Here is a 23,291-nt window from a genome sequence, read left to right as displayed (position 1 = left end):
GTGACTCTTACTTGAGTAGTAATTTTGAGTAATATTTTTACACTGTTACTTGAGTAATTTCTTGGACCACTACTTTGTACTTCTACTTAAGTACAGTTTTTGGCTACTCTTCGACCTCTCTGTGAAGAAGCAGACCTGTTTGCAGTAAGGAAACATGCTTTCAAATATATATTTTTAGCAATAAAACAACATTTAAAGAATATACATTTATTGACTGAAATGTTAAACAATGGGGCTTTAATGGGTTACAAAAATAAACTCAACAGATTTAACATTATTTTGTCATTGCATTAGGACAGGTCTACAAAAAGTCAGTTATGATTATATATATATATATATATATATAACAGTAATGATGAGACAATCAAGTATCAAAAACACATACTGTACATTCCTACAATTTACAATTCAAATATATTTGACTGGGGACTCAATGTATTTCTTTTCCATCACAGAGCCCAAACCAGAAAAATGCTCAAAAACCTTTTACCTTTAGTTCAGTAAAGATTGGCAATTCCAGGAGTGAAATCATCCAAATCATTGTGGTGAAGGTGTATGGAGTTTAAAAACACAGTGGAGCACTTTCTGTATTATCACATGACATCATAAGGGTTTGTGTGTTAAACATGTGTGAATGAAACAAAACGCAACTCCAGGTATGTTTGTGACGAGGAAACAACATTATAACATAGATCAGAAAATAGTGCAATATAATGGTTCTTTAACCATTATGATATGGTTAAATAAGACATATTGTGCTTGTGTCTGGTATAGTTATAACCTACGGATCATTATGTTATAATTTGCATATTTGAAATTCCAATATTCATCTTAAACAATTTAATAAAAGAAATAAGTCCACTGACTTCTGTGTTACAAAACTGCAGTGCCCAATGGAAGCCACCGCCGTGAGCGGCATCAGAACAAAGAGCTGTGAAGCTGTCGTCACCTCCGATGGCTAGCAAGCAGTGGATTTTTTCTCATTTGTACCAAAATGACCAAGCAACACCATCCTAGTAGTCACAGGTCAGATCTGTGGAGAGGTAACCTATTTTGAATAAAAACACCTGTAATACACAAAAAAAGCTAGATAGATTTGTTCAATGTCACAGAGGAGAACATTCCAAGCAAAGAAATGACATCTCCATGGAGACAAGTAGCTGTAGTACTCTCCACCCAAAAAGTGAATCAGTACACCTTTAAGGTTTGAATAAAGTAATATTTCTGGCATCAGGTACAAGTCAATGAGTCTGCAAACAGAGATAGGTCGTCACCTCCAATGGTTAGCAGCACATCACACTAGCAAGCAGTGGATTTTAAAAATTTATACCAAAATGACCAAGCGACATCGCCAAGTCCTACATGTATCACCAATTAAGAAAATAAAATTGGAGAATAAAAGTAAGTACAGCTCAGTCAATGTATAGCGGTGGCAGTGGAAACAGGAGATGATCGTAAAATGACGTCTTGAAAATAAGAGAATATGCACAAATCACTCCAAATACAACTTCAGAGGGTCAATGAGAAGAAACAACTATAACAGTTAATAGCTCTGAAAGGTCTGCTTTAAAAGCTCATAACTATTTTGATATAATATGTCTCCTTTAGGATTAGAGGGTTATTATTGATGGTTGCACAGTGCATCAATAAAAAGTTTCAATCAAAGGCCAATGATAACTAATTTTAATTTCTTGTCAAAATGAAACAGGATGAACTATGTTGTAGACTTGAGCAAACTGACAGCTAAGTGTTACAGTAGAATGGTGATAAATTCCAAACTCTACACATAGGACGGCTTCTCTTCCAACAGGTCACACAGTTTCACTGTGGAGCCGAAGAGCAGTCTGAATCCAGGCACCAGGGGCTCATTGAAGGTGCCTTTGAAGGTGTGGAGGTGAACCAGCTCCTCTAATGACACTGCATAGAACGACACAGCTCCAGCCAGAAAGTCCACATACACCGCTGCCCGGCCCCTGGAGGATGATGAATAAGGCAGGTCCAGGCGCTTGCCCTTGTGGGTAACCGTGTAAGTCCCCTTGGAACAACTCAAGCACCAGGAATCCGGGCCTAGGCCAAAGCCACAGGTCGCTATGTTACCTTTACGTGCGAAGCTGCGGTAGGATACGGCGATGAGCACGGACCCTGACCACTCCACCTCCCAGTAGGTGCGCCCGCTCAGCCCCTCAGAGCATAGGAGCTGGGGACATTTGTCGAAGCGGCTTGTGTGATCTGGGTATGCCTGGTCCTGCTCCACGTGAGAGGCTTTGGTGGAGTTCTGAGAGAGCTTGAGGTACGGGTACGCCGTGGTGGGGTCCAAAGTGAGCCGAGTGAAATCTGATGGCAACAACAAACATATAATAAAGCACTTGGTATTGGTTCTCTATGGACAGGGATCATTTGTAAGGGTGAAATGGTATGTGTAGTGTATAGTTTCTTTTTACAACACACTTGGTTTGGTCAACTCATGTAATAAAGGTGTAAAAGAGGCCTGACGGTGCATCGACTACACCTTTTCACACCTTTGTTACATCTACTACACCTTTGTTATACCTGTGTTACATATATTACACATTTGTTAAACCTTTATTGCAGCTCTTTCGCCTTTCTTACTAATGGCAAATGGTCACATTAATATAGCACTTTTCCATGTTCAAGGTATTCAAAGAGTTTTACATCAAGGAACCACTCACACATATTCATACACTCCTGGGGGAAAGGTGGGTCTGTGAGAGTTGAAATCACACCACCAACCTGTGGGTCAGTGGATCTGATTGCTCTACCAGTGATGTTTTTTTGGGGGTTTTTTTTATGTTGAGAGCGACAACCACCAGCCTTCGGATCAGATGACGAGCACTTTACCAACTGAGCTACTGCTGCTTTTGTTACATCTATTACTCCTTTGTGGCACCTTTGTTACACCTTTGTTGCACCTAGTCAGTAGTTCCTAATATGTGACTAGTAGTACTCAAGTGTCCATGGACATCGTTTACATGTAATGGCACATGACATTTGGGCTGTAATCTTAAGTGTTGCCAATAACATAATTGTAACTGTCAATTGTACTATTTGCACAAATAGTGTTTACAGATACTTGATATATTAACAAAACTTATACTTACATTTGATCAGTGGTCTCAGCCACTGGGGTCCAGAAGGCCTCAGTCTAAAACACAGACATAGTCATAATGGCATAAATAAATTATATCCCACAGTGTATACACTTCGTGCAGATGTATGCAATCATACACTTTCAGGGCAAAATTCATGCTATTTTCTGATCTGTGTTATAATGTTGTTTCCTCATCAAAAACATACCTCGAGTTGTGTTTTGTTTCATTCACACAAACCCTACATATTTAGTGTTCTTCTCTCAAACATGTGGTAATACAGGCCTGGAAATGCCAATCTCTACTGAACAAAAGATAAAAGGTAGCTGTTACTTTGAAAACTACCACTACATGACATCACAAGGTGGAACAGAGCATTTTCAGCTCGGACATATAGACAGACCATATCAATAAAGGGTTACTCAAAAGTGTGAATGAAACAACAACTCTAGGTATGTTTTTGAGGAGGTAACAACATTATAACATGGCTAAAAGCTCACAATAGTCAATTCTGCATAATATAGGACCTTTAAAAATCTATAAACATGTATCAAAGTGTTTAAAATAGTGTTTAAAATCCATGCATACATGAGGGTCTCCAGTCTGGAGTGGGGCGCCCCCTGGAGGGCAGACAACTGTTTGACTGCGGTGGGGCCGGGGTGGTTTTTGCTCAGGTCGAGCAGAGTGAGGTGGGTCTGGTGTGAGCGCAGAACTGAGGCCAGAGATACACAGCCATCCCCAGTCACCTGACAGCCTGCCAATCTGCACATGTGGGAGCAAACAAACAAAAGGGTTCAAACAAGTCATACATAGATGACATACATAAATCATTGTTTTACATCCTGCTCATTGTAAACTGCAATTTAATTAACCTCTGAGTTCCAGTTCAAAAATGCAGAACTGAATTGGCACTGCCTCCTCAGAGTGATACTACATTACATTTTCATGTATGTTTTTTTAAAGAGGGGGTATTAACTGCTAACACATTACATATATAGATCATCATGTTACCTTTTCCTGTTTTGAAAATTATATATTTGCCAAAAGCAATGTATTAACATGTTTTTTTCTTTTTTTCTCATTTTTCTCTCACACTTCCATAAATATAGTAAAGTAGGAAAGAGACAAAACAATAAACTACAACTTGACTTGATGCGATGTGCAATAGTTTCATTAGTGGGATGCACACTGATTGTGTTGTGATAGTGCTCTGAAGGGGGACTACTTAGCGTGGGGAGCAAAAGGACTAAAGAGTGTTACAAAGGACTCAAGAGTGTTACAAATTAAAGTGATACTTATAAAACATGTTAATACATTGTTTTTGACAAATGAGCATTTTCAAGACAATAAAAGGTAGCATGGTGATCTAAATATGTTATGTGTTAGCATTTAACATAATTCAGCTGGTTTAACAAATAAGTTATTAAACCAGCTGAATTATGCATAATATTAAAAGACTTTTAAAACCTAGTAAAGGTACAAAAGCAGTAAAAGCTATGAGAGCCTGAGAGGCGTTTCACCTGAGCCGCTGCAGCCTGCAGTGGGGGCTCCTGAGGGCCAGGGCCAGGTACTTCAGGCCTGAGTCCTGGATCTGATTGTAGCTGAGGTCCAGTTCTGTCAGAGCACAGTCCTTAGCGCTGACCATCATACACAGCACCTCACAGCTCTTCTCAGTCAGGTCACAGCTGTTCAGCCTGCCCATACACAGGGTTTCACAAAACATGTTGTGCTTTTGTCTGTTATAATCTATGACACCATTGGATCATTATGTTATAATTTGGACATTTTAAATGAAATTATTAATCTGTAATGTCTTCATAAAAGAAATAATTGCCCAATGGGAGCCGACATAGCCATAAACATCACAACAAAGCATTGAATGCTGTCAATCACAGACACATGCTTATTTTTGAATGCTTAGCACACATAGCACACAACGCTAACACTCACAGGGCTGTGGAGGAGGCCTTGACCACCGGCAGCAGGTTGAGTAGAGCCTCTTCTGAAGCACAGTACTTCTTCAGGTCAAACACCTCCAGATGATCGGAGGAGAGCAGGATGAAGACCAGCGCTGACCACTGAGCCTGGGACAGCCTCTCTCTGATGGGCCTCCCCGAGCTTAGGCGCTCCTGGATCTGCTCCACCAGGCCACGCTCCTTCAGCTCGTTCAGACAGTAGAACAGACTCACAATCTTCTCCGAATCCAGGCTCTCCTCCAACCTCTCTGTGATATACTGGGCTGTCTTCTGAGGCGACCTAATGCTAGGGCCAGAGTGTTTCACTAAACCTTTGAGACGTTCCTGGTTGGAAGGCAGAGACAGACCCAAGAGGAACCGTGTGAACAGGTCCAGGTGTCCATTAGGGCTTTGTAACATCTGGTCCACAGCAGTCTGGTAGACCTTCTCTGTGCTGCTGCCAAAAAACATTGAGCGTATGGACATTGTTTTTTCCTCAGATAGAAGATTGATTCCAGTGTTGATAAAGGTCTGATGGACGTGGAGAGCAGCCAGAAACTCCTGCACACTTTCATGAATGAAGCAGTAGACCTTGTCCTGGTACAGTCCCGACTCCTCCATGTAGACCTGTGTGAACAGTCCAGAGTACAGTGAGGCTGCTTCAGCATCTAGCCCACACTCACTCAGGTCACACTCGTAGAAGATCAGGTTCCTTTTCTGCAGCTGCTCAAAGGCCAGTTTTCCCAGAGAGCGCACCATTTTCCTGGTCTCTGGCCTCCAGGCAGTGTCTGTCTGAGAGCGGCCGTCATATTTGAGGCTCCTGAGTTTAGTCTGCACCACCAGAAAGTGAATGTACATCTCGGTGAGGGTCTGGGGTAGCTGCTCTATGGTGCCTGTCTTCAGCACATGGAGCAGGACAGTGAAGAGTATCCAGCAAAAGATTGGGAGGTGGCACATTATGTATAGGCTTCTAGTGCCCTTGATGTGTGAGATGATGGCACTAGCTTGGGTCTGGTCTTTAAATTTCAAACTAAAGTATTTATCCTTCTTTGAATTGGTGAATCCTGTGACCTCTGTCACCATGGAGATGCACTCAGCAGGGATCTTATTGGCTGCTGCAGGTCGTGTGGTGATCCAGATCTGAGCGGAAGGAAGCAGGTTGCCCCGGAGAAGGTTGACCAGGAGCACATCCATGGACACGCGCTCCGCTATGTCTGAGACAGCTTTGGTTTTTCTAAAGTCCAGTGAGATCTGGCTCTCATCCAGACCGTCCAAGATGAAGAGCACCTGCAAGTAAAGGGAGGAGATAAATCGGAAAATGTATAATACTGCAATTGTTGTTTTGGAGACATGCAAAATAAGAGTATATCATCTATAATTTAAACTATTATAAATGACCTGGAGATACTTGAACTCCTCCACTTGAGGCAGAGGAGTATCTCGAGGTTCGGGTAATCACCGAAAGGACAAGGTCGTGGATACAAGCGGCCGAAATGGGTTTCCTCTGTAGGGTGGCCGGGCGCACCCTTAGAGATAGGGTGAGGAGCTCGGTCACACGGGACAAGCCTGGAGTAGAGCCGCTGCTCCTACACGTTGAGAGGAACCAGTTGAGGTGGCTCAGGCATCTGCTCAGGATGCCTCCTGGACACCTCCCTAGGGAGGTGTTCCGGGCATGTCCCACGGGGAGGAGGCCCCGGGGAAGACCCAGGACACGCTGGAGGGAGTATATCTCTCGGCTGGCCTGGGAACACCTTTGGGTCCCACCGGAGGAGCTGGAGGACGTGTCCGGGGTGAGGGAAGTCTGGGAGTCCCTGCTTAGATTGCTGCCTCTGCGACCCAGCCCCGGATAAGCGGAAGAAAATGGATGGATGGAAAAATGACCTCATCAAGTGACATCAAGTGTTTGGTAGGTTACTCTAGAAACGTCTAGAGTAACCTATCAAACAAATATAAAGTATAAAGTTAACCTGGCCAACAAAATTAATTGTTGTGATATTTGTCAGTTCAGTTCATGAGAATCCATCTGGTCAGGCTCCCAATGTTGTGACTGGGCACAGGCCACCAATGGTTCAAACCAATCACAAGGTAGAATTGTGGTTTGGGCACCCAAACAAATCAAAACGAACACGGCAGTGCTGACGGACATACTTATGCAGAGAGAAGTGCTTTTTGTGCATTTATGGATTGAAAGATATATGAAAATTGAACAGTTAAAAAAGCAGAAGATAAGGTGAGTGCTTCTAAAGGACTTCAGAATGTGAAGTTGTAAGGTATTAAACACAGGTCCTCTTCAAGGATGAGACCAAAAACAGATAAGGAACAGAGTAGGCTTGCTTAACACATACCACAACGTAAAAATGGTAGTGATTCCTGTCCATGTATCAATAAAGGACTTTTAAAAGCTTTTCTAGTGCCACAGATTATTCTCAGCTTCACTACCATTTTCACAACTTCTATGGTATGTGCTCAGCTGGTCTAATCTGTTCCTCATAATGACAACAGTACCTTGAGGTTTTTGAAGCTGTAGAGACGTGTCTTCTTGGTCTCACTGAAGAAGTGGTGGACCAGTCCCACCAGGCTGATCTGTGCGTCTCTGAACACATTGAGCTCTCTGAAAGTGAAGGGTAATAGCAGCTGGAAGTCCTGGTGTGCCTTGCCTTCAGCCCAGTCCAGACAGAACTTCTGAGTCAGCAAGGTTTTCCCCACTCCGGCCACACCCTTCGTCACCACAGTCCTGATTGGCTCGTGCTGATGGGCGGGGCCTCTGAAGATGTTGTGCAGTGTGGGGCTTGTGTGTGGGCTAAGGTCCATGTTGGCCTCTCCCCCTATGGCCCCACCTTCTGTGACATGGAGCTCGGTGTAAATATTCTTCAGGAGGGTGGGGGTTCCTGCTTTGGCCACACCCTCATACACGCACCGATACCTGCGCTCCAGATTGGACTTCAGTTTGCGCTGACAAATCTCAGGATAATGTATCTCTGAACAAAGACAACAGGTAGAGTTAGGCTGAAGGTAGAACAACAACCCTTAGCTTTAGCTCAAAGTAAATGAAGAACGAAACACTAAATCAACTTTTCTTTGCTACTAAAGTGTGTATATGGTGTTGAATAACATTGTCTACTGTTAGAGCTAACTAGGTATATTAGAATGGGCGTGTCCTGGCTCCAATGGCCACTGCAATTTCAGGTACTTGGTGACATCACGCAAGAGTGTCCAGATTATAGCCAGGTGCTTGTAATCAGAAACACCCGGGTGTAATCAGGCAGTCTCTCTGGGAGCTAGTACCCTCCAGGGTCCACTTCACTTTAGACAGTGGATACACTTCCGAGCAGAGCAGATCTACTCCAAAGTGAACCAATGGAAACAAGGCTTGTAGGACCTATATTACACTAAATTGATTGCTGTGAGCTTTAAGCCATCTTATAATGCTGTTACCGCCTCAAAAACAGACCTGTAGCTGTGTTTTCTTTCATTCACACGTGTTTATTGTGTGAAAAAACACACATGGTTTATTAGTCTCTCTACATCTCCAAAGTTCAAAATGCTCTGTTCCTTGTGATGTCATATACTGGTAGTTTTACAAGTTAACAACTGCCTTTTACCTTTAGTACAGTAGAGATAGGCAATTCCAAGTAAGTCCAGTGAAGGTGTATGGAATTTAAAAAAAACACAGTGGGGCCCTTTCTGTGTTACCACATGACATCACAAGGTGGAACCAAGTGTTTTCCGTCCTTAAATATGCAGGGTTTGTGTGACTGAAACAAAAGTAAACTCCATGTATGTTTCTGATGAGGAAACAACATTATGACATAAATCAGTAAATAGTATGGGGCCCTTTAAATTATGTGTTAAGTTGAAATAGCAGTAGCAGTTGGGGAAGTGTGTGGTTTTCAAGTGTCATGGTTTACGGTTTTGCAGGCGGTGGACCAGCTCCTCGTGACCCATCTCGAGCAGGAAGAAGCGAGTAATCTTCAGGAAGGCCTCACTGCTCCTCTGCTTCTCCTCATCCCCCTCCATCATGTGCATTGAATACTCCGACTCCATGCTCAGAACATCAAAGAACATCTTCAGCTCGTTCCTCATAAATGCACTGATCTTCTTCTCCAAAATCTGAGGCAGGACATTTGATGGTGGTGAGGTGGTAGAGTAGCCAAAAATAGTACTCAAGTAAGTTTACTGTTACTCTAAAATAATATAGTTCAAGTACAAATGAGTAGCCCAATTACTCAAGTAAGAGTAAAAAAAGACAACAAAAAGTTTGAAAAACTAAATCATATTTGAAGGAGCGGTGTAAGAAACAATGTTCAAATCATTTAATATTGTCAACATGAAGCTTTTGTCACTTGTAGACTTAATCAAAACTTTTACTCAAGTAAGAGAACTACTACAGTAGTGTAGTCATGTATGTGTAGTCATACATTCAAATATCTTGTATCTTGTGACTTTTGTCACTAATCAAATAAACTTTTTATAGAGGGAAGAGTGCATTTACCAATACTTCAAAATCACACAGGTGCTGTTTGTTTTGGAAAGTAACTGTATCTCACTACTAGCCAGATATGCATTCAAACTCATATGTCAAATGCATGCTGGGTACAAAAGAGCTACCTGAAATATGTGATCCAGACCACTGTTGTGCTGTAGACCACCATGACCCTTGACACTGTGGAAGAGATTTTTATTTTTAAAAAAAAGTTATATCAAAAACAAAATAGTGCTCTTTATAAGAAATATACAGGCAATAGTGTAAAGCATGTGTCAGGATATCCAAAGATGCACTACTTCTCTGATTTAAGTCTGCTTTATAGTCCAGCATCAAACCCAGTTCATTCTGCATTCATGTATTTACTAGGAGAATAAACAGTCACTATAAGCTCATATGCAGAGATGTCTGTGCAAAACTAGCTTTTCTAAGTTGTTTTTAATCACTTGTTCATATAGTTTTTATGGTTCAACCAATCGCAGCGCTTGAGTTCAGCAGAAATTCAACACATAGTAACTTGTACACAGGACATACATAGCACAGAAAGAGTTGCAAGCTGTCGGGTGCATCACAGAGCTTTAAGACTAGCTGCTGGGTGTGTCACAGAGCTTTCTGATATGGAATGTCCCATAGTACAGCATTATAGATGCATATTTTGCATTTATACTATTGTCTATTACTGCTCAAAAATGCACTGAAAGACAAGGCAATTTTAATGCCATACTCTGGAACAGGCAAAGCAAGAACATCCCCATGGAGACAGCCAGGTTGCACACCCTCCTCCAGAACAGTTACATAATGTCGGCTGCCTTTACATTTGTTAACTTACTTTTTGGGGGACTGAGGATTTTGGTTGGAATTTCGAATATTGTTTTTGTTATTTCTGGGAAATTGCGGTTCAGGAAAATGACGGAGCCCAGGCTTCGACTCCTCTGAACTCGGTCTGTAGGAACAGAAAAGACGGTGCAGAATGAATAGTAATGATGATAGTATGGCATGCCTAACAAACATCTACAGTATTCACTTTTTAAAATCAACCCAAAGGTCCCTGGAGTCTTGACTTCTCAGTGACTCAAAGCTGAGCCGAGGTCTGGAGACCATCAAACATAAATTATTCAAAATGAAAAATATACTTTCTGGTAGACCAAAACTATTATGAGTTTAATCAACTAAAGGGCATTTTGATTGATTAAAAAAAAATAAAATAAAAATTAAAGTGGAACTAAGCGTGCCTTGGGATCCCACCGGAGGAGCTGGAGGACGTGTCTGGGGTGAGGGAAGTTTGGGAGTCCCTGCTTAGACTGCTGCCCCCATGACCCGGCCCTGGATAAGCGGAAGAAAATGGATGGATGGATGGACTAAACGCAGTAGTACCTGAAGGACTAAAGATGAGAGGGAGGAGGAGAGGTGGGGTCTGCGGGTATAAGGAACAGTGTGATTGGTCTAACAGGTTCAAACTCCGTTCCTGCAGCCAGGTGTTTATAACCAGAAACACCTGGCTGTAATCAGAGTAGTTCTGTGTGATATCATCAGCTACTTAAAATCACAATGGCCACTAAAGGTAGCACACACTTAGATTTAGATATTTCTGACCAGAAAACTGCAATTTACAGCAATGCCTTTACCTAGTTTGCCAAGAAAAACTGTCAAAAATGACTAGGGGCAGTAGATAATGCTATTAAAACACCACATACATAGTTTATTTCTACATTAACACAGATGACTAAACATCTAACAAAGTCCTCACTCTTTAAACTCCACCCACTGCTCCCTGGAGTCCACACTTCTCAGAGACTGATAGTTGGGTCCAGATCTGGAGTCCTCTGGTGTCGCGCTGAGAACAAAAAGCACAGTGCAGAATGGAGAGGGATTTTATTAAAGGCCAGTGCTCATCTCCTCCACTACAACATTTTGCCATAATCATATTTTATCAAGTCATATTTTTGGTAACTAAAAGCAAAATAAGTACACTACAAGTCCAACATTTGGACACATCTACGCATTTATTTATTCATTTTTCTTTATGTGTACTACTTTACTATGTACTTCTACATTTTATATACATACAGAAGACAGTAATATAAGAGTAAAATAAAGTAAAATAAATTCACTAAATATTATTTTTATATTTTAGATTCAGATTCCTCAAAGTAGCCACCCTTTGCTTTGCTAACAGCACTGTAAATGCGCGGCCTTCTCTCAGTGGGTCTCATGATGATGTCCCTGAAATGGTTTTCACTTAGTGTACCTTGTCAAGAAATGCAAGGGTGCAAAAGAGTGATCAAAACAAGTACAGTAGAGAGAGTGTGTTTCTCTTGGGCGCTTCACCTTCGGCTTCCCAAAAAACATCAATCCTGCTCCGTCATTGGTCCTACAGCAGCTGGGCCAATTTGTACCTTACAGCGAGAGTATCTCAAGATGGATTCTCCTGAGTTTAATAATAATAATAATAATGGCTTACACTTGTAATGCGCTTTTCAAAGTCTCTCAAAGCGCTACACTATAGTCATTATTCATTCATTTCCACACTTGGTGATGGTAAGCTACTATTGTAGCCACAGTTGCCCTGGGGCAGACTGACGGAAGCAAGGCTGCCAATCTGCGCCATCGGCCTCTCCGACCACCACCTATCATTCGCGCACACACCATTTTCATACTTGACAATGTGGGTGCCTAAGGACACAATGACAGACCTCCGACCTTCAGGTTGGGGGACCAACACTCTAACCACTGAGCCACTGTCGCCCTGACAGTTTGTGATTTTACAAATATCGTGAGGATCCATGTGTACATGTACAATGCAATAATGGTTAAATGTTACAAAGAAAACTATATTTTCTAGCTGATTAAAACTATTCTGGATTTAGATTAAAACTTAAAAGAATTATTTGACTGAATCTGGATTGAAAACTCAATTGAAATTTCTGGTCAAAATGAACACAGATGACCACAGACATGTAAACAAAGTCCTCACTCTTTAAACTCCACCCACTGCTCCCTGGAGTCCACACTTCTCAGAGACTGATAGTTGGGTCCAGATCTGGAGTCCTCTCGTGTCGAGCTGAGAACAAAAAGCACAGTGCAGAATGGAGAGGGATTTTATTAAAGGCCAGTGCTCATCTCCTCCACTACAACATTTTTGCCATAATCATATTTTATCAAGTCATATTTTTGGAACTAAAACCAAAATAAGTACACTACAAGTCCAACATTTGGACACATCTACTTATTTATTTTTACTACTTTACTATGTACGACTACATTTTGTATACATACGAAAGACATTAAATATATGACACAAGATGTGTGGAATTATATAGCAAAGAAAAAAAGTTAAATAAATTCACTAAATATTATTTTTATATTTTTTATTTTTCCTCAAAGTAGCCACCCTTTGCTTTGCTAACAGCACTGTAAATGCACGGCCTTCTCTCAGTGGGTCTCATGATGAAGTCCCTGAAATGGTTTTCACTTAGTGTACCTTGTCAAGAAATGCAAGAGTGCAAAAGAGTGATCAAAACAAGTACAGTAGAGAGTGTGTTTCTCTTGGGCGCTTCACCTTTGGCTTCCTAAAAAACATCAATCCTGCTGCCATTGGTCCTACAGCAGCTGGGCCAATTTGTACCTTAAGGCGGGAGTATTTAGGCTAAAACTTCAAAGAATTGTTTGACTGAATCTGGACTAAACCTCAATTGAAATTTCTGGCCAAAATGAACGCAGATGACCACGGACATGTAAACAAAGTCCTCACTCTTTAAACTCCACCCACTGCTCCCTGGAGTCCACACTTCTCAGAGACTGATAGTTGGGTCCAGATCTGGAGTCCTCTCGTGTCGCGCTGAGAACAAAAAGCACAGTGCAGAATGGAGAGGGATTTTATTAAAGGCCAGTGCTCATCTCCTCCACTACAACATTTTTGCCATAGTCATATATAAGTACACTACAAAGCAAAATAAGTACACTACAAGTCCAACGTTTGGACACATCTACTCATTTATGTATTCATTTTTCTTTATGTGTACTACTTTACTACGTACTACTAAATTTTATATACATATGGAAGACAGTTGAGTAACATTAAAAGTAAAACAGTAAACAGTAAAATAAATCCACTAAACTAAACTATTTCTATATTTCAGATTCAGATTCCTCAAAGTAGCCACCCTTTGCTTTGCTAACAGCACTGTAAATATCTCATCTTCTCTCAGTGGGTCTCATGATGATGTCCCTGAAATGGTTTTCACTTAGTGTACCTTGTCAAGAAATGCAAGGGTGCAAAAGAGTGATCAAAACAAGTACAGTAGAGAGAGTGTGTTTCTCTTGGGCGCTTCAACTTCGGCTTCGCAAAAAACATCAATCCTGCTCTGTCATTGGTCCTACAGCAGCTGGGCCAATTTGTACCTTACAGCGAGAGTATCTCAAGATGGATTCTCCTGAGTTTGTGATCTTACAAATATCGTAAGGATCCATGTGTACATGTACAATGCAATAATGGTAACTATATTTTCTAGTTGATTAATACTATTCTGGATTTAGACTAAAACTTAAAAGAATTATTTGACTGAATCTGGACTAAACTTCAATTGAAATTTCTGGACAAATTGAACACAGATGACTAAACATCTAACAAAGTCCTCACTCTTTAAACTCCACCCACTGCTCCCTGGAGTCCACACTTCTCAGAGACTGATAGTTGGGTCCAGATCTGGAGTCCTCTGGTGTCGAGCTGAGAACAAAAATCACAGTGCAGAATGGAGAGGGATTTTATTAAAGGCCAGTGCTCATCTCCTCCACCAGGAATGGCCCAGCCTATAAGCAGGCCCCAAGGCCACCAGAGGGCCCCCAAGAGCCCATATATGTATATTGAAAATAATGATTGGAAAGTTTTTTTGTGAAAACTAAATGGCACTCGGGTGTTTATACTAGACTACATATCCCTCTTAAACAATTAGACGTGTTTTATTTCCAGTAACTAGATATGTGCTACATTGTCTACATTGTGTCTACATTTTTTGAATCGGACCGTGGTGTGGTGTTACATATTTACACCTGTGTGAAGGACCCCTCCCCTCCAGGTGCACTCTGGGAACGCAAACTTTTACAAACTAAAACACTTAAAAGTTACTGAGGTTCAGTTTATCTAAAGTACAGGACAATGTATGAAGAGCCCCAGAGGAAGATCGTTTTGGGATAAGAAGGACTTTTCTGAGAAGACTCGAAATATGTCCCATTTTACACCAGTGGACCTGCAGATAAAACAGTGAAGCTGGACCTGTGTAATTCTGCAAACAGGACACACCTCAGAGGGACAGAGGACAGGCAGGACACACCGCAGAGAGACAGAGGACAGACAGGACACACCTCAGAGGGACAGAGTACAGACAGGCCACACCTCAGAGGGACAAAGGACAGACAAGACACACCGCAGAGTGACAGAGGACAGACAGGACACACCTCAGAGGGACAGACAGGACACACCTCAGAGGGACAGAGGACAGGCAGGACACACCTCAGAGGGACAGAGGACAGACAGGACACACCTCAGAGGGACAAAGGACAGCAGGTGAGTCCGTTTATTACACTGTATGTTTATGGTTGTGTCTGATCCTTTTGTCTCTAAACATCAGATGATGTGAGTGAAGTTAAAGCGTCACTGCTCCTGTGTCACATTAACAACACTGATTATGACACAAACCTCTGTTACATCTGTTGAACGAAAGAGCGACCTATGAACGACTCCTGAATGCTCTGTGAATGCTCATTTAGGGATGAACCGATACCACTTTTTGTAAAACAAGTACTTCATTTTGAGTACTCAAAATATATACTATATATACTGTGATACTTGTGGTTGTGAGCCTCTAGAATTTGACGTCTTTTTATAAGTGGTTGTGATGACATCTTAATGTTGTCAAATATGAATATGTGGCTCTGAAGTGGCAATGGCCCCCGAGGGTAAATACAGCTTAGGGCCTCCAAAGGCTAGGGCCGGCCCTGTCCTCCACTACATTTTGCCATAGTCATATTTTATTAATGTCATATTTTGGCTGAACAAAACTAAATAAATACATACATTGCAGTCAAAAGTTTAGACACACCCAGACAGAAGACATCAAATACATAATGCAAGATTTGGAAATTAAGGAGCAAAGGAAAAAAGTTAAATAACTCAATAAAATATTGTTTTATATTCAAATGGTCAAAGTATACACCCTTTGCTTTGCTGACAGAGCTGCAAACCCTGGGGCTTCTCTCAATGAGCTTCATGATGAAGTCTCCTGAAATGTTTTTCACTTCATAGGGTTCAAATCAAATATAAAAAGGCTATTTTAAAAAAGTGTACTTTTGTCAGTTTGCTACAAATGTGTCTTGATCCCTTCAGTGAGAATCTACAGTGTAAATGATCTTGGAACTCAACAAGAAAAATGAATGGAAAAGTGTGTCCAAACTTTTGACTGATCGTGTAAGTAATCATGACTAAAGCTAGGACTAAAACTACGTAGACTTTCAACAGCCATAACTATATGACAGAAAGCAGACAATGTATGCTAATAAAAGCATATATGAATGAAAAATGCACTTTGTACTCATTCAACCCAAAGGTCCCTGGAGTCCTGACTTGACTCAGACCTGGGCCTAAATCCATAGCCTCCTCTTCGGCTGCACATGACACAAAAATAGATTGTTCTGAGTTATTCATCCAAAGTAGCAACCCTTTAAAGGTCCTATATTACGCAAAACTGACTCTTGTGAGCTTTTAGTCATGTTAGAATATTATTATCTCCTCAAAAACATACCTGGAGTTGTGTTTGTTTCATTCACACATGTTTGAGTTTATTGTAAGTTTGTCTACATTTCCAAAGCTCAAAATGCTCTGTTACACCTTGTGAGGTCATTAAGTGCCATTTTTAGCAAAGAAGTTTCAACGAGGCTAAAACAGCGGCTGTAGCTTCAAAGATCGGCAATTCCAGGACTGCAAATGATTTAAATGATTTTAGTGAAGTTGTGTGGAGTTTAAAACACAGAGTGCTTCCTGTATATTACCACTTGATGACATCACAAGGTGAAACAGAGTGTTTTCAGTTTCAGAGAAGAACTCCTAAATATGCAGGGTTTGTGTGTTAAACATGTGTGAATGAAACAATACAAAACTCCAGATCTGTTTTAGACTAGGACACATTATAATGTAGATTAAAAAAAAACATAATATAGGCTCTTTAATACATAAAATACCATGGTCCTACAGATGTTGTGTGGTTGGTTAAATATAGAGGGACAATGGACTTCAATAATAGAAATTGTTATGACCAAGAGTGTATTTTCCTTGTGGAGATTTGTTATAAAAATTATATTTTTTTTAGGAATACTGCCCCCATCTGTCAGAAAACAGCGTAGTATTTTATCAAAACTATAGACCACACTATATTAAATTTAGATACAAATAATTACAGCAGAATTTTACTCAAATCAACCTACCTGGTATCAGATTTTAGCAGTAAAGCTTTTCTCTAATTCTCCAACTAAATGAATGGGATTACCGCTTAACCGGAAGTCCTGCCACAACGAAAGCGTGGTTTAGTAGCGTTTAGAGGCAGGTGGGCGGGGCCAAATAACAGCCACTGGATAGTGCTCCTAACCCACTGTTACTGGGTTAGGAGCACTATCTACTGGCAGCAAAGGCAATTTGAAAAATCAAAAACAGATATGCAAACAGAGGCGACAAAGCTTGTTACTTTTGGTGGGATGGTGGATCCGTTTGCTCATCTTCTCGACTGTCCTCAGAGGTGTGGCTCATGGCGGACTCCCAGTCTGGCAAAGATACAGGACGTTTGTCTCTCTTCTTGTTTCTGGGAAAAAACGTACACAAAACATGAGCTCATCTTCTGCCATTTTGTCAGCTCAAGTTTTCAAAGTGTCACCAACCTTTTAAAATCTAAAACAAGGTCCTTAGACTCATTACTGTTTGTTGATGCAAAGTTGGCTCTGCCTCTAAAACAAAAAGTACAAGATTCAAAGTGATGCAAAATAGGTGGAGTTCATTTGCAAAAAAATATAGTCTCTTTAGTCAGTGCTGTACAAATATTACACTCAAATTAAAGATGTACTATGTAGATTTTCTAGACAGAGGTCCTGCACCTGCTTGTCTCCATGGAAATGTTATTATTACTTGGAATGTAAAATAGTCATATGGCATTGAACATATCCATCCAACATTAATGAAACTGCAAGTGTTATATCACTAATACACCTTTTTAAAAAAAAAATTTCCCACCCTTCTAGTCTCCTTAGAGGTAGTTAAGTTTAAAGAGGGCATATTATGCTTTGACTTTTTGACTTTTTCAAAATGTCTTACAATTAATACCCCATAGACATGTAATACCCCCTCTTTAATGCCATACTTTGGAACATTCTTGGCAAAGCAATATGTCTCTATAAAAGTAAAGAAAAGTTACACAGTGCACCTAGTGCTAAACATAAGGAGGGTTCAAATAGGACCCAAGAGAGATCACTGAAATACTCATGCACAGATGACATCTAAAACTTCTTCAGTATGTGACGAGACGGTGATTCCATGGAAATAGAAAGATGTCTGTGTAAACCCTCAGTCGTCCAGGTCTGATCCATAGCAAAAGACAAAGTTTTTTTTGCTGTTTGGTAAATGGTAAATGGTCACATTTTTCTATAGTGCTTTTCTACCTTCAAGGCACTCAAAGCGCGTGTTTACAGTTTCAGTGTGGTTAGCCCCCCTGCCCCACCTCAGATAGATATAAGGCAGTGGCCACCAGTAATCTGACCAGAACTGAAGAAGTGTCTTGGATGAGCAGAGAAACGTCTTCACTCCTACAACGATTTGTCCAGTTGACAGATTTGAACTTCGTCTTTTGCCATGGAAATAGAAAGTTAAACCCATACTTTGGAACATTCTCCATGGAGATAAATGTGTTTGATCACATACTGTGGAAAATTATAGCCAAAGGAAGAACATTTCCATGGAAACAAGCAAGAGCAGGCCCTCCTCCAGACCAAAAAAGAGCCAGGTTTGTGGAGATGCAAGCCCGCTCACAGCAAGGATGCTTGTTTTTATTTTATTTTATTTTAGTGTACTTTTGGCTAAAATGTACATATTGTGGCCCATATTAAGCTATTTTCTGATGTATGTTATAATGTTTCCTCATCAAAAACATACTTGGAGTCGTGTTTTGTATCATTCACACGTTTAACACACAAACCCTGTATGTGACTCTAGAAAGCACTCTTCCACCTTGTGATGTCATGTGGTAATACAGGATGTGCTCCACTGTGTTTTTAAACTCCATACACTTTCAATAGAATTATATGAATAAGTTCAGCCCTGGAATTGTGAATCTTTATTGAACTAAATGTAAACAATGGGCTACATGACATCACAAGGTGGATCAGAGCATGTTGAGTTTTGGAGGTGTAGACAGACTAATAATAAAGGGTTAATCAAACATGTGAATGAAACAAAACACAACTCCAGGTCTGTTTTTGAGGAGGTAATAACATTATCACACAGCTTAAAGCTCACAGGAGTCAGTTTTGAGTAATATAATACCTTCAATTACAAGTTTCTAAATCTTGGTGTAAACTGTGATCTTGGCTCTTACCTGAGTCTGTGTACGCCACGTTCCATGTCTCCACTGTGTCCACAATGAGAAGCCCAGAAGTCCAGACAGCTGCAGAGAACAAACCATATTTTCAATATAACATTTCCTCATTTAGCTTGTTTACAAGTGTAATCAAAAGGTTATGAGGCAACGCAGTTTCAAAGGTCCACATTTCCTTACGGGAAAGTCTTGTAAAAGTGCGTTTTATGAGTCATGGCTGAGGTTTATGTATTGTGTTGGTGAGGGGACATGGGTTTGTTTTCATAACCAGCTCTGATCCTAGTCCAACCAAATAGCATATAAGGTTGGCAATGAATTGTCAAAAAATATTCAAATTTGTAAAGAGTTTATATAATAATAAAAATGACAAAACAGTAAAAACAGAAAGTTTCAATGTTGTCTTTCAGAAATTTGATTAAGTGACTATTCTGCACTTTTGTGGTTAATTTGACTTTATTCAGTACCTGAGCTTGGTTGTCAAAAATCTCGAAAATCGGATACTAATCTGATACTACAACTAGTATTTAGTATCAGAACTAGATACTCATTTACACATAGACTAGTATACACACATGGACCATTATGGAAAAAATCTTGGTTTGGCCGATATCCTGGTTGGGCCTATGAACTGATGTAATAAGACTGTTTACTCGTTGTATTTGGTCCAGAAAGTCTCATATGTGAACTTTTACAGAGGTTCACAAATGTTTTACACCAGGACCCCCAAAATTCGTGACTCCCATTGCAGAAAGAAATTGAGTAATATTTGTATTGAAGTAACAGTACTCTTACTTGAGTAAAAGTTGTGGTTACTCTTCCCATTGTGAGGGAGTTTACAAGTGACAAAAGCTTTATGTTGACAATATGAAATTATTTAAACATTTGTGTTTCTTGCACCGCTTTTTGTGTCGGTCCTTTAAAAAGAGCCGTTCAAAAGACTGGCTCTTTTACTTATATGCTTTTATGTATATGACAGAAGCCAATGTGAGAACTCATTTTATCTACAAACCAATCATAAGAGGATAACCAAGGCTTAAATTTTATTAAAAGAGTTCAAAGTGAGAGTGGGAGTGTGATCTAAATAAAACATTGCACAACAACAATAATAATAATAATAATAATGTAAAACTGTTATTATGAAGCCAAATGTGTTTTTTATGCACAAAGCTCTCACTCGTGTCGCCTGTTCTGCTTCTGTGCTGCTTCTTTAATTGGCTCAGCATTGAAAATTAAAAAGACAATTCTTTAAAAAAAATGATCTAGTTCCAACTGTTCCTATAAAGAAACCATTCAAAACATCACATCCCTAAAAATCAGCCTTGACTAATGGAAAAAATCTACTAGACTTTCCATAGAACATTTATTCACAAACATCAACAGAACTGAAGAATAGGTTGTCTGTCTGGCATTGGTCAAAATACAGCTTCCCCAAATACAGAGATCAGGTCCTTTTTTTTAGCAAAGTCTAGGCTGGACCTGTACTCAGTCCTAAGACCCAAGACCCCAACTGAAATAGTCCTATGAGATGACTCGAGGAGGAGGACCAGATGACTTACCCCAAATAGGCGCACTGGTCGGCTTGGTGTCTTGTCTTAAAGTCTCGTCTCAGTATCTCCTACTTTGAACCAGAGTCTGAAAAACATCAATGCTCTGTCTGTTGCAGAAAGTGTCGTCATAAAGGTTAATACTTCACCAATACTGTTACATGATATAGGCCATAATATGATAGGACAGGATAGGATACCTGGACTTTAATCTTGTACCTGCATGTTGCAAACTGTTATTCAGACCTGGGAACCTGTCACGAAGCTGGTTCACAAAAACTGAGGGATTTAACAGAAAATCACTTTGGAACAGCACCAACACATTTTCAAGACACACTACTAGTTATTATAATTTTAAAAAAAAAATCTTTATTACTTCGTCCACTCTCTCTTTTTCTTTAAAGAGAAATAAAACAACTAAAGACTACAGTAGTGGGCTTATCCTACAACAAAAACAAAAAACAAACACCACTTAATATAAATCCAACTTACATGTATAAAATAAAAATAAAATGACATTGGTAATTCATTATTATAACAGTGAACTTGAACTCGCATAGAAAATGGCGGACAGGCTGCCCAGACCAAACCTAGCACATCGAAGGACCTGGACAGTGCTGTTGTCCCTCTGCATTAACAGTACATACAAACAAATATACAGTCTTAAAAATGTATAGTAATTACATCTGATTTACAGTAAACACGCACGGCTTCACATCGCACAATATTTCTCTTATGTGAGCAACTTGGCAGAATCATGTTTCTCAGGATGGTGAGCCAATCCACATCAGTCTTCATTTCTACAAATTAACTGAAGAATAATGTCAAAATATGAGGCTAACTGCAGCATTGCCTTTCATTATCAAAGATTGTTTTCATATTTAACCATTTTAATGAACATTTTCACTGACACGCACTGTTTTCTTTCGGCCTCTTATCGCCGCTGGGTTCAAGTAAACACTGTATTACTAAAAATGACTATAGTGACAGCTTCTTCTTTTTGTAATGCTGCCCTCCACCGTTCTTGAGCTTGTGGAATTTTACAGTTCTCTTTATAGCGGTGAAATGTGACCCCCTACAATGACGCCCAGTACAGTTCAACTTCACACTTTACCCACTGTCCCCTCCCTCAAAGTGCCATTCAAGTCCTTCCCAGTGACATCCTTCATATTCAGAAATCGTTTTGCTGCATTCAAAATCACTTAACTGCGCTTTGATTTGTCCACAGTGTCCAGAGTCCACACCAACTGCAATAAAGACAAGGAAGCTTCTTGCTCCACAGACCCCTCTCACTCAATATCCAGCTGTTTTGCCTCTTTCTGCATCCACGTTATAGCTTCTGCATAAAAAACCCTTATTTCTAATCTCTGGCAACAGATTTTTTCCTCCATTTGGCGCTTTGGACACTCTAATGAACCAGCCCAATGTCTCCCAGAATACGGATCTACCTTCTAATTCTACTCACACCATGGCTCATCCGTGTGCACAGCTGGAACATATTGATATCACTGACAGCAGTAGCACCTCAACGGGGCTCTCCTGTAGGGTCTCACGCGGCAACACGAGTAATCAAGGAACTCTCTTTTGGCATAGAGAGCCAAACTAGTGTCATGACTAATGGCCTGTCCATATACTGAGAATGAGAAAAACCTGCATGTGTCCTCTAGCTGCAGGTTAAAGCTCTGACAAACCAGGTTCAGTTGGGATTGTAGAGGCAGGACGCATACAGTTCTTTTAACCTAACTTGATGGGCTATCATTTGGTTCTGCTCAGATCAGACTGTTAGGCTATGTAAACTGGACTTGGAAGTTAACACACCATACAAGCTCAAAAGTACATAAAAAGCTTAATAATAATGTCAGTATAGAGTGGGGATGGGATTAGACTGTGAAAATGGAGCCAAGCGAGGGGTAGGCTATGACAATTTAAAGCTCATTTGGCAGATTTAACCTATAATTTTGTAATCATGTCTTGGCTTGGTGGTAAATATTCATCATAATTTTACATCAGTTAAGTGGCAGGTTGTGAAGAAAAGTACAAAACAAAAGGTACAAAAATTCAGGGAGTCTGTCTGCCTATGTCAACAGCTGACATCAAGTCTATCCAAAATACAATGACAATTTATGCTTAAGGAAGGAAGTTTTCTGACACTTTAAACACTGGTTTAACAAAATAAAGGTGTGGTCATTTATTGTGATAGGTCTAATCATAACTGTTGTGTAATTCAATCATAACTGCATAACAGTATTCCTAAACTGTGTAATTTAGACAGGTTTTGTCCCTTGTTAACATTATTGTTGCTAAGTAAAAGTCCAACTAGGACGTCAAATTACAAACTTCACCAAAATTTGAAAAAGTGTTTGTAAAGTCTTAAATCTATTGGTGTTAACTGTGTCTTAGAGAAAAGAGTAGTCTAACCCGTCTTTATAAATGACTTATAGAGTCAAAGTTATTTTGTTGCTTTGACTCACCTGTGCAGTTCTGATGAGTTTGGCCCAGTTTGGCCTGGGTTGGCTCGGTTTGGCTCGATTTGGCCTCGGTGGAGGCGCAGGCGGGCGGTGTTACGGCGCATG

General features: G+C 40.3%; 1 protein-coding gene across 1 annotated transcript; it reads right to left on the bottom strand.

The window, feature by feature from the left end:
* Positions 1-364: 364 nt before the first annotated feature.
* On the bottom strand, positions 365-23,290 carry LOC117385031 (NACHT, LRR and PYD domains-containing protein 3-like). Its single transcript, XM_055228674.1, has 17 exons — positions 23,190-23,290; positions 19,175-19,243; positions 17,469-17,534; positions 17,279-17,392; positions 14,185-14,271; positions 13,297-13,383; positions 12,520-12,606; positions 11,293-11,379; positions 10,375-10,488; positions 9,671-9,725; positions 8,971-9,172; positions 7,568-8,040; positions 5,058-6,349; positions 4,628-4,801; positions 3,696-3,869; positions 3,120-3,163; positions 365-2,334 (listed from the first exon to the last, which is right to left on the bottom strand). The coding sequence occupies exons 1-17, from the start codon at positions 23,288-23,290 to the stop codon at positions 1,781-1,783; spliced, it is 3,780 nt and encodes a 1,259-aa protein (XP_055084649.1). The 3' UTR covers positions 365-1,780.
* Between the last annotated feature and the right edge of the window lies 1 nt (position 23,291).

The sequence above is a fragment of the Periophthalmus magnuspinnatus genome, chromosome 2 (assembly GCF_009829125.3).
Source record: "Periophthalmus magnuspinnatus isolate fPerMag1 chromosome 2, fPerMag1.2.pri, whole genome shotgun sequence".
NCBI lineage: Eukaryota > Metazoa > Chordata > Actinopteri > Gobiiformes > Gobiidae > Periophthalmus > Periophthalmus magnuspinnatus.
The sequence above is the reverse complement of the archived record's forward strand: the minus strand, read 5'-3'. Positions and strand labels throughout refer to the sequence as shown.

Excerpts from the sequence above, each read along its gene's own strand:
- LOC117385031 (XM_055228674.1), bottom strand. The coding sequence starts at position 23,290 with ATGCGCCGTAACACCGCCCGCCTGCGCCTCCACCGAGGCCAAATCGAG. Across the intron at positions 8,041-8,970 it reads GGTCCACCGCCTGCAAAACC|AGATACATTATCCTGAGATT; the intron begins GTAAACCATGAC and ends GTCTTTGTTCAG. Across the intron at positions 3,164-3,695 it reads TCCAGACTGGAGACCCTCAT|ACTGAGGCCTTCTGGACCCC; the intron begins GTATGCATGGAT and ends TCTGTGTTTTAG.